General features: G+C 36.0%; 1 protein-coding gene across 2 annotated transcripts in view; it reads right to left on the bottom strand.

Annotated features, from left to right (window-relative positions):
* CPNE8 (copine 8) overlaps positions 1–12,476 on the bottom strand; it is a 234,863-nt gene that overhangs the window by 109,163 nt on the left and 113,224 nt on the right. For both annotated transcript variants that reach the window (XM_040488446.1, XM_040488445.1), the window contains exons 8-10: positions 7,707–7,810; positions 2,391–2,495; positions 827–868 (exon numbers count right to left, since the gene is read on the bottom strand). In XM_040488446.1, coding sequence (XP_040344380.1) covers positions 827–868; positions 2,391–2,495; positions 7,707–7,810 — 251 coding nt within the window. The remainder of the gene's footprint in view (positions 1–826; positions 869–2,390; positions 2,496–7,706; positions 7,811–12,476) is intronic.

The following is a 12,476-nucleotide window of genomic DNA, read 5'->3' as shown; positions in this document are numbered from 1 at the left end:
AGTATTGGGGCACCTGGGTGGCTGGGTCAGTTAAGCATCTGACTTTGGCTCAGAACATGATCTGAGTTTGTGGGTTTGTGGGATCTGAGTTTGTGCCCCATGTCAGGCTCTGTGCTGACAGCTCAGAGCCTGGAGCCTGCTTCAAATTCTGTGTCTCCCTCTCTCTCTGCCCCTCCCTCACTCTCACGCTCTGTCTCTCAAAAATGAATAAATGTTAAAAAAAATAGTTTTTAAAAACACCTCAGTATCAATCCTACTTAAAACAGTAGAAACAGTGGAAAAATGAAGAAAGAGAAAAAAGTAGTGCGTAGCTTCTCTGTTAGTATTTAACATGTACTGTGCTGTGCAGAGGAAAACCATGATTTTGGAGCTCTGAACATTGGCAATCACCAGACATAATTCTAGAGTTTTGTTTTGTTTTTTGTTTGTGAGGTATGTGCCTTTTTTAGGGGGTTAAGGGTACTCAAGTGTTCCCATGGATGACAAGGGCATAAAAAGTTCTAGGAATCTTCAGGGAAATTATGAGGCACAGACATTTGAGAATCACTACTATGCAGCTATATAAGACATCTGTAAGTTTTCCAGTGAAAAATCAAGTCCCAGTTGAAAATCTGCAATGTTACTAAAAATGAGGAAGACCTCTATTTTATTCTCCAAATTGAAAAATTACACTAATGCTTAAAATCCCATGTAAGCACCTCAGTAACATTTGGCAACATCACACAATCTGCAATCTAAAGATTAAAATTAAAACATATGGTCATATTGATATATTTTTAAAGAAAACAAATTTCAAGAGCAAGAATAAAAGAAGAGATTGTCTTACCTCCCATCTCGATCCCAGTCATACACCTCTACTTTGATTGTTCTGTCCATGAGGAAAACATACACATAGTTACTTAGTAAGATTAAAATAACATGATTGAGCATTAAAAAATAAGTTGCAGATTTTCTTAGATGAAATAATGTAGGTTTCATGAAATAGTTTGAAGTTGATTTTGTTGATTTTATTACTATATTTTGATTTATATCTTAAAATGGGTTTTTCAAATCTTATTGATTCTTCAAAGGCATAGGGAAAGTATATGGGAGGAGCATGCGGAATTTGACATAGCTCCTCAATGAGAAGGTCTGCAACTACTTTCCTACTCTTGAAAACCATTGTGTTAGAACAGGATTTCTCGATTTTAGCATGAATCACAATCACATGGAAAGCTTCTCACACCTTGAATTGTTGGACTTCATGCCCAGAGTTCCCAGTTCAGTGGGCTTGAGTTGGGCCCTAAGAATTTGAATTTCTACCAAGTTAAACCAGGTGATGCTGATGCTGCTCATCAAGAACCACACTGCAAGAACCACTTTCTTATAAAATGAGTTCAGTTAGAGAAAGTTATGATCTTGTTAAATGAATAAAAATGACATTCAACTTCAATTTTCAAGGAAATTTAACGACATGCTGCTAATCAATAGTTCCTTCTACACAAGTTAATAGAATAAATTTGCATTTTTCTAATACTCAAGTAACAAGATAAATAAAATAGCAAAGATATTGGGTTTTTACTTTCTATTTATTTTCCTTTCCTTTGGGAGTAAGGGCTTTAATTATAAACCTCATAATCAACTTCTATTTGAAAAAGAAAAAAAAACTTTAATGTCAAGAAATCTTAAGATATATTGTGGGAGGATCTTCAGGGTCACCTCACCCAGTTACTTGTAAAGCACCAGAATCTCCCTGTCCTCCATCTATATAACTTTTATGATTCAACATCCATGAGAACAGTGATGCCAAATAACATTTTCCATAGGAGACTCTTAAATATGGAGAACAAACAGAGGGTTACTGGAGGGGCTGTGGGAGGGGGGATGGGCTAAATGGGTAAGGGGCATCAAGGAATCTACTCCTGAAATCATTGCTGCACCAAATGCTAACTAACTTGGATGTAAGTTAAATAATAATAATAATAATAATAGCATTTTCAAGAATGCCTCAGAGTTGATAATATACATAGTCATAGTCTTCTACATTTACTTATTCCACTCCAGAAAGATAATGCCAAATTAAAGCATTGAGGCAATGAAAATTCTACAGTGACTTTTGAATAGTATGTCAAAACAAACTAAAATTTAATGTATTTTTAGCATTTTGCATATTTCTGGCCTTGGAAAATCAATCAGTTTAACCAAACTTTAGTCAAATTATCCCTCTTCCCCAAATTATCATGAATAAAAAAAAAAAGCTATTCAAAAATTCTGAATAAATTGTCTGTTGGTAAATACACATTTACATAGGTAAAGAAGCACCCTAAATTTTTCAAATTTGGCTTAGATTATCAGATACAAAATCTATAGTAAATATTCAAAACTCTCAGAAAAGTCGTCATTTATTTTACCTGTCATAATCACCATTGCATAATGCTCTGACTGAGATCTTGAATGCTTGCCATACAGGATTTAGAGTGTTTTTGACAACTTCTGTTTTATGACAAATTGTAAAACTGTAAAAAAAAGTTTTCAGTTATTTTTATAATTCAGTTATTATATACGGCCTAAGTAGTAATAATTCTTTTTCTTTCTTGTGTAGAACAAATGTTGTCGTCTCTCTGTGGCTGGTATATACCATTTAGCAAGAAGAGATTTGTTTTAAAACTTTAACGATAAGCTCACTACAACATAAAGCAATGAGATTCTGCAATAAGTTTGTGAAAGACGATCTCTTGCACATTCAATAAATTCTAAAGTTACTTTGTAAATAATCTCTATAAAAATTGTGATGACAAATCAAACAGTGAAAAATATCTATGTATGCCCAACAAGATTAGCTTGTTATAGTGCTGAGAAGAAAAACCTGGTTGGGTGGGTTGAACACAGAAACAGAAACAGAGTGTGGAAACAATATGTTTGGAGAGTTTAATTGTAAAGAGAAATTGGAGGTAGCTTCAGGGGACAGATTAGTCCCTAGAAAGTTTGTGGTTTTCGTTACTTTAAATTTTTCTCTCCAAGATGGAAGAAAAAACAGCAAGGTTGTATACTGAAGGAGAAGTCCCAGTAGACAGGGAAACAATTTATGATGCATAAGAGAGAGGGGAGAAAGGCTACAGCAATGTCCTTAAATAGATGAAAGTGGGTGGGATCCAGGGCATCAATGCAGAAGTTGGCCTTGGGACCTCAGATAGTCATTCTCTAGGAACATTCAAGATGGCAGAGTGCACCGGAGATGCTGTGATGGGATCATGAGAAAGTTCCGCAACTGCCTCCATTTTTTTATGAAATAGGAAGCATGATCATCAGCAAAGAAGAAAGTGAGCAGATGTGCTCAAGTGTCTGGGAGAGAGTGAAAGTTGGTGGATTATGTTAAAAAGTAGGATTCTTGAAGAGGCCTAAGGGCCCCACTTAAGATAAACATCATGAATTTATAGTGAGACAACCCAGCTTATAGTTCTTTCTTTATCTAAACCATGGGCTCTATATATCTAAAGAGTACACAATAAGAGGTCAAATCTATGTAGCCTTAAAGATGGTTTTCCGATTCAAATTCCAATGTTGTTTCCACCGAACCATTCAATCTCCATATATCAATTAGGTCCTGGAAATGTTTTTGCCTAACATAAATGTATGCAAAGTTCATGAGCTATGAAATTATCCTGGCCAGAATGATATCCAAACCCAATCCTCAGGAAGACCTTAGTAATGAAGTGTTTCAAACACAGGGACCCCAGTAACAGTCATGAACATGAGAATATGACATAATCACCGTAGTGGACATACTGCACATGACCCCCACAAGAAAATACTCTCATTTCAAAAAAGACTCTGAGTTGATTTTCCTCCTCTCAGTCAAGAAAAGTCTATTTCTATTAAGAGATCAAATAGAAACATAATCTAAAAGGATCAAGTATTCATTACAAGATTTATGGCATTAGTGCTATCCCCTTCCTGGTAGTACCCTCGCCCATCTAAACAAACTCCTGCCACTAAATTCACAAGCTCAAGAGAACAGATCTGTGGTTATATGTTCTCAGAGTTGACTCACCCAACAGCACTTTAGGGGCAAAAGCCATGAAAAGAAAGATGGAAGACAGACTGAAAAGATTCAAAAAAGGGTCATTGAGATACCTAAGATGGAAGAAAAGCAAAGGACATAAGGAAGGAATAGGCAGGAAGAACACAGAAGGAATCAAATGAGAAAAGACAGTACACAAAAATGGTTAAGAAAAATTCATGGGGAGCGAGGCACCTGGGTGGCTCAGTAGGTTAAGCCTCTGACTTCAGCTCAGGTCATGATCTCACAGTTTGTGAGTTTGAGCCCCACATCGGGCTCTGTGCTGACAGCTCAGAGCCTGGAGCCTGCTTCGGATTCTGTGTCTCCCTTTTTCTCTACCCCTCCCCAGATCACACTATGTCTCTCTCTCCCCAAAATATGTAATTTTGCCCCAAAAATTACATATATAGTTGACCCTTGAATAATTCAGAGGTTAGAGGCATTAACCAACCACACAGTCAAAAATCTGCATGTAACTTTTGAATCCTTCAAAACTGAACTAATAATAGTCTACTGTTGATCAGAAGCCTTACCGATAATATAAACAATAAACACATATTTTGTATGTGTATTATATACTGTATTCTTGCAATAAAGTAAGCTAGAGAAAAGAAAACATCATAAGGAAGAGAAAATGCATTTACAGTACTGTACTATATCAAAAAAAAAAAAATCTGGGGCACCTGGGTGGCTCAATCGGTTGAGCATCTGACTTTGGCTCAGGTCATGATCTCATGATTCGTGATTTTGAGCCCCACATGGAGCTCACTGCTGTCAGTGCAGAGCCTGCTTCTGATCCTCGGTCCCCTCTCTCTGCCCCTCCCCCACTTACTCTCACAACTCACTCTCTCTCTCAAAAAAAATAAATAAATAAAAACATTGAAAAAACAGTCCACGTTTAAGTGGACCTGTGGAATTTAAACCCATTTTGTACAAAAGTCAACTGTCCTGTTTAGAAACAGGAATCCACCTCCCTTCATAATACATTATTAAAAATCTACAAAGGGACTTTCTCTTCTTGTATCATATTCTTATATATATCAAGTCTTTGGTATGGTGGTAGAGACAGATATCTAGATAGATGATATCTAGATACATGGATGGATAGGTAGAGAGAGATAGACCAACTGCCTGACTACCTTCAAACTAACATGCCCAACAATTTATTAACTTTTTGGTCTTTTTGTTTATGGTTAAATCAGAACTTCTGTTATGTTCATAGTATAACCAGCCGTAATAATTAAATATGTTGATAACCTTTGCTCTTAAGAAAGTGACTTACTTTATTGATCTATATTTATTGCTACATAAATACATATATCTATATTTATAGATTCTCTCTCTCTCTCTCTCTCTCTCTCTCTCTCTCTATATATATATATATATATATATATATATACACCAAATAGGATTATATATACTTTTTACTAAAAAAGCAGCTATTCCAAGGGGACATTGTTATCTAATTATGAATACAGTTTAAGTTGCTAAATAAATGTGACAGCAAGAAAATAAGAATTTATAATCATAGGTTGTTAAGGATCTTTATTAATGCTTCTATTAAAACTAAGTTTTACCCTATCTTATAAAATGAGGCTCAAACACAGTAAGCAACAATTTTTGAAATAGCTTCATATTCAAACAAATGTTAAAAATAAAGCTAAAATCTTTGCAGTTAAAAATAGAGACTTACACATAAAAAGTTAGGAGTAAAAGCATTTTTACTCATTCAAAAGTCATCAAAACAAAGCATAAATATACATAATGTACTAGCATATATGATTTAAAATATATATTTGAATATAGACGGTGACCTAGTTTGCTGTGTGTAATAAAATGGAAAGTTTTCTGAAATGAGATTCACCAAATTTTAGCAACAGTTTTTAAATGACTTGAGACTTTTTTGATTAATTGTACTCTTTTCTTAATATTTACATTTTATTTAATGAATAAATTACTACCATTTTTTACACACATAATTAATTTTCATAATATAACTCATGTGTGAGGGACTGAGATTCTCTAATTATACAATTAATGTTTATAAATAAAGAAAACTAGTAACAAAAATAGAAAGTTCAGAAAATAAGTAGTTCAACGTTTTTATTTATTTTTGGGACAGAGAGAGACAGAGCATGAACGGGGGAGGGGCAGAGAGAGAGGGAGACACAGAATCGGAAACAGGCTCCAGGCTCCGAGCCAGCAGCCCAGAGCCCGACGCGGGGCTCGAACTCACAGACCGCGAGATCGTGACCTGAGCTGAAGTCGGACGCTTAACCGACTGCGCCACCCAGGCGCCCCAAGAAAATAAGTAGTTCAGACAGGAGGAGAGATTACACTCTTTTGACTAAAAAATCTTGAACCATTCTTTAGTCTTTTTCTACCTTTGAAATGACTGGCAAATAACTATTTTCTTCGTTGTCCCATATTTTTCACATGGATAAAAGTACATCGGCATTTTTACCACCAAGATAGAAGTAAAGTACGAAAAACTTGATGACACCCTAACAGCATCGCCAACAGTTGCTCAGCTGTATCCACAAAAATCTCACAATGAGCAAAGCATCATTTGATATTGCTCAGTAGCAATATTTTAAGTAGCAAATATTCTATTTTTATGTAACATTTTATATACTTGTTTTAGAACATTAACATGGGTAATTTCATTTGTAAGTGTAGCAGTAGTCACAGGTTTTTATCTTTCTGTTCCCTTCATTTTTAATCCGTGAAATAATATTTTCCCTTTAGCTAATACTTTGCACGCAGTTCAGGAAAACAAAAAAAGGAACACTATACAATAAGATTAATAATAACAATAGCAGCTAACATTTATGTTCTATGTATTAAGCAAGGTTCCATTGTTTTGTGTAGTAACTCACTCAGTACTGTCAACAACCCTGTGAAGTAGCTGTGATTCTTAGCCCATTTTACAGATGAGGAAACTGAGTTGCATATGGGTTAAAAACCTTGCCTATGGTCTCATAGCTATTAAGTAGCAAAGCCATGATTTAAACTTGGGCAATAGAACCTTAGTCCATAATATTACCACTAAACTTTCCCACAGATACTGACAGTACAATATGAATCACAATAGAAAAAATAAGATATATTTAATGATAGAATCATACATATTAAATCATATTTTGCAACCCATGGATAAATTTTCAAGCCATATAGAAACCAATCTAATCATGACTGCCAAAAGAATTCAAACTACAAAAATGTAATGACAAATGTTGTTGCATGTTAGGTAAATATTATTGGGAAAAAATCCCAAACCCTGCAGTGTAAAAAGCAACCCATAAAATCCAAATCCTTCTCAAAAAAAGATGGTTTTTCAATTTTATAACCCAAAACCTTAGTTTTAGCATTTTAGATTTCCACAAAAATATAACTCTTTCATACTATTAAGGCAATATTATAAGTGTAGGGAAAGCACAGGGGAAATGTTTCTTTGAAGCTGAAAAATCATTCATTTTAAACATCACACAAAACATATAAAATGCTTGTAAAATTACACATTGTTATTGAGATGCAAAAATCAAATCAATTTTTAAAATACCAAAATATGTTACTGTTTATCAATTTACTGAGCTTCTCTGAGAAAAAATGATCATTCAAATATCATTCTTACTATAGAGTCAAAAAGCATAAAAGATAAATCTACCTGCCATCTTCATTACTTCGATAAAATACAAGAAAAGGGTCTGACTTTCCAAAAAAGTCCTTCTTGTCCAATTTGTTCGCACAAAATTGCATCAGAACAGCATCCTACAAACAAAATTAATAAAATATCTCAAAACCTGGGTTATAAATAACTAGAAACTGCAGATCACAAGTAAGACTTGACAAGAAAACAAATTTACCATTTTAATGCAAATGGCCAAGTGTGCAAGAATCCCGGACAACATAAATTACTTTTCAAAGGGTTGTGAGACTAAAAAACTGACTCTGCAAGTTTCTGTTCTAGTCAGAGAACTAATACTTTTTTTATAACTTCTAACATTTCTCCCTGGAAAAGTGATATTAAGTATGACTCTAGATATTCAATATTATAATACAAGATCTCCATTCACACCTTCAGTTATTCAAGTACACATTTTTAGAACATAACTTTTTTAATTTCTCAGGAAATAAGTACTTATCATCTACTGCATATCTGCCATGGATTAGGTGTTAAGATATTTTAGATCACTAAATGAGGTACAAGACAGATCCAGACTGACCACATAGTTGTCTATCTAGGGGGAAAAAGGGTTCCTTTTTAATTATCCGTAAGTGTATTACAATGTCTTAATAATAATTCTTATTATATTGGGCTTCAAGAAAAGTAAAGCACTTTCATGTTTTCTGTAGTTTAATTACACACTTGTATGTTAATTGTTAAGGCAAATCAGTAATTGTTATCAATGTATATATTTAAGCACTCATAAACTACATGGTTTAGCTTAAAAGTAAACAAGCTGGGGGCACCTGGGAGGCTCAGTCGGTTAAGCGCCCGACTTCGGCTCAGGTCATGATCTCGAGGTCCGTGAGTTCGAGCCCCGTGTCAGGCTCTGTGCTGACCGCTCACAGCCTGGAGCCTGTTTCAGATTCTGTGTCTCCCTCTCTCTCTGACCCTCCCCCGTTCATGCTCTGTCTCTCTCTGTCTCAGAAATAAATAAACGTTAAAAAAAAAAAAGTAAAAAAAAAAAAAGTAAACAAGCTGGAGTATCATACATTAAGGAAGTTAAACATTGTTCAATTATGTAGGAGAAGTACCTTTGAAAGGTAGAAATAAATAATTTAAAAATAAAAATCAGTATTTTTATTTGTTTTTTTAACTGAAAAGAGATGCTAACAATTTTGAAAAGACATAGAGTGTCAAAGTAATTCAGATTCAACCAAGAAGTTGCAGTTTTAAATACTATTTGGTATTAACTATGACTACAAAGGCACACTCTTATTCACCACTTTTTTATTTTGCAGAGTCCAGCAATTATTTATTAAAATCTACGTAGGGGTATCTAGGTGGCTCAGTCAGTCAAGCTTCCAACTCTTGATTTCACCTCTGGTCATGTTCTCAAGGTTGTGAGATCCGGCACTAAGTTGGGCTCCAGGCTGGATGTGGAGCTGGCTTAGGATTCTCTCTCTCCCTCTCCTTGTGCCCTTCCCCTGCTCACTCTCCCTCAAAAAAATAAAAAAGAAATAAACATCCACCTAAAATTCCCATTACTTCAGCATTTAAGGGAACACTATACAAGAGATGATGCTATGTCTCTTTTTCATTCATTCATTCATTCATTCATTCACTTACCTAGCAAACACTTCTCAAGTACTCAGACTAAAATCCGGGAATAGAGAGATGAATAAGACATATTTCTGCCCTTTTAGAAGTTCGTAGCTCTAGATTTCTGGTCTTCAAAGCATTGGTATAGTGTCATTTTACTTTGGAATTTAGCCTGATGCAGTAACTTCTGCCAGAGGAACACTCGTAACAGAGGAACACTCATAGCAGAGGTCACTGCTGAACAGGCATAATAACCAATATGTATTTTAAAGAAAATTAAAAGAACAAAGGCAAGAATATGGGCACCACTAACACCTCAAACCTCTCAGCCATGATCACTTTTCAAATCTGAGGTTGAAAGAGCAAAAAACTCTTTACTATTCTTTAAGGAAGCAGTGAGAAAAATCACCCTGATGATTTCTAGTTTTCTAGGAACAAGGGACAGGATATTGTTCTTGCTACAGGGGAAAAAAAAATACACACACACACACACACACACACACACACACACACATTCTTTCAAAGTGCCTGGACCAAAACATAAACCATCAAAAAAAACATTCTGATATACTCAAAATGCATAATAGATTAGTGAAATGTACATACTTCAAATTGCGAATAAATCTTCACAGAGAGTAAATATTAATGAAACAACTTTTCATCACTGGTAAATGTAATACCAAGTTGTAGTTTTTCAAATTATATTCCTTAAGATTTGCAAAAAAAAAAAAAATTGATTAAAAAACACTGGGGCGCCTGGGTGGCTCAGTTGGTTAGCCATCCAACTTTGGCTCAGGTCATGATCTCCCAGTTCGTGAATTCAAGACCCGCATTGGGTTCTCAGCTGTCAGCACAAAGCCGGCTTCAGATCCTCTGTCCCCCAATCTCTCTGCCCCTCTCCCATTTGCATGCACATGTACACTCTCTTCTCAAAAATAAATAAACATTTAAAAAAGAAACCTTAAAAAATAAAATAAAAAATAAAGATTGTTTTCAATGTACTAAATTGTATAAACTTGGGGGAAATATGTTTTGCAATTACCCAAGTTAGTAATTTAGCAGGGATTCCATCTGCATCTAGCACAAAAGAAAACTAATTTCTGGGAGGAAAAGACAAGCATTTACTTATTTTTAGAAATATATAAGCATCGTTGCAAAGTTGTTTTTTAAATCTCTTGTGCTTTATGCCACCTGAGAGAATTTTAAGGTTTGTCTTCAATGCTTCACACCAGTAAAATAAGCTTCCTGTGGAAGAAATCCACTCGAATATGCCACAGGCACTTTTAACTCATTCAAATCTAACTTGCTCCTCCTGCAATCTTCCCAGCTCAATTAGTGGTTAGTCATCCACTCAGAGCACTCAAGGAAGCTGCCCTTGACTCCTTCCTTTTCCTGACCCTTTATCCAAACCATCAAGTCACACCATTCCACCTCTAAAAGATTTCTCAAATCTTCAGTCTGGCTACACTGGCCTCCCCTTAGTCTGAGCCAATCTCCTCTTGCCTGGGACATGCGTAGTGGCATTTATTCCTTTCTCCCCCTCCTACTCTTGCAACTTTCCAACCCATGTTCCATTCAGTAGACGCCATGGTGTTCCCCAAACATAAAAGAAATAATATTGTTCATAGTTTAAAATGCTTCAAGGCTTTCTCTTGTATTGAGGATAAACACAGAAATTTAACATGGTCTACAAAGCCCAGCCCTAAATGGGCTCTGAGCAGCCTTCTCCACCTTCATCCCCCAAAGTTTTGTCTCCATCGTCTCCCACTCCTAGCCCTTTGCCACCACACACCTGACACACTTCCTTCCCTCCTCACAATTTTATGCAAGTTGTGCGTTTCAGTGGAATTCTTTCATTTAACTGGCAAACCATTCCTTAGGGTTAAGCTTAAATGTCATTTTCTCAAAGAAGCCTGCAGTGATCCCCTCTCCAATATAAAGGAGATTCTCCATCATACTCTCTCACATTGGATCACTTGTATACATCATGACATATTTACCTGCATAGTCATCTGACTAATGTCTGTCTTTCCCACAAACTACTTGTTCATTAAAGACAAGGACAGGGGTTGTTTGTTGTTGTTTTTTCTCACCATTGTGCTCTAAGCATCCATTCCAGGGACTAGCATATTGTATGTTTTGTAAATATTGTGGAATCAATCAATCAATTAACCAGAATGAAAAACATTATTTGTGGATAATTTCAAGCTACTTTTAAAGCACTGAGTGAACAACTCTATCAAATTATGCAAATTGATGCAAAATCTCATTATTTCTGGAGCACCTGGGTGGCTCAGTCAGTTGAGCATCTAATTCTTGATTTCGGCTCAGGTCATGATCTCGCAGTCTGTGAAATCGAACCCCTCATCGGGCTCTGCACTGACGGTGAGGAGTCTGCTTGGGATTCTCTCTCTCCGTCTCTTTCTGACCCTCTCCAGCTCTCTCTTTCTCTCTCTCAAAATATATTAAAAAATAATTATAATTTTAAAAATTGCATTAATTCTTATGCTGGCATTTGATAGATATATTACAAAAGTTGCATTTTGAAATAATGTAATACTAGGTTGAGATAATTAAAATTATCACATAAGGGGCGTCTGGATGGCTCAGTTGGGTAAGCATATGACTCTTACTTTTGGCTCAGGTTATGTTCTCATGGTCCATGAAATCGAGCCCTGCATTGGGCTCTGAGCTGATAGTGCGGAGCCTGCTTGGGATTCTGTCTCCCTCTCTCTCTGCTCCTCCCCCACTTGCACTGTCTCTCTCTCCCTCAAAATAAATAAATAAATTTAAAAAAATATCACAGTAAAAATAAAAATTTGTACAAATTTATAATTTACACATCGTTCAAATGCTGCCCCTTTTTTATTCTACAAAGTAACTATCTGGGTAAGGTATCAAAACATCTAGCATTTTACAAATGCAGAAATTAAAGCTCCAAGAACATAAACTCACCCAGCTGAATATTGAAAGAGGCAAGACTGGGGCGCCTGGGTGGCGCAGTCGGTTAAGCGACCGGCTTCAGCCAGGTCACGATCTCGCGGTCCGTGAGTTCGAGCCCCGCGTCAGGCTCTGGGCTGATGGCTCGGAGCCTGGAGCCTGTTTCCGATTCTATGTCTCCCTCTCTCTGCCCCTCCCCTGTTCATGCTCTGTCTCTCTCTGTCCCAA

Source organism: Herpailurus yagouaroundi, unplaced genomic scaffold, assembly GCF_014898765.1.
Source record: "Herpailurus yagouaroundi ecotype Mexico unplaced genomic scaffold, PumYag 166, whole genome shotgun sequence".
In the NCBI taxonomy this organism is placed as follows: domain Eukaryota; kingdom Metazoa; phylum Chordata; class Mammalia; order Carnivora; family Felidae; genus Herpailurus; species Herpailurus yagouaroundi.
This window is presented reverse-complemented; position numbering and strand designations above follow the sequence as displayed.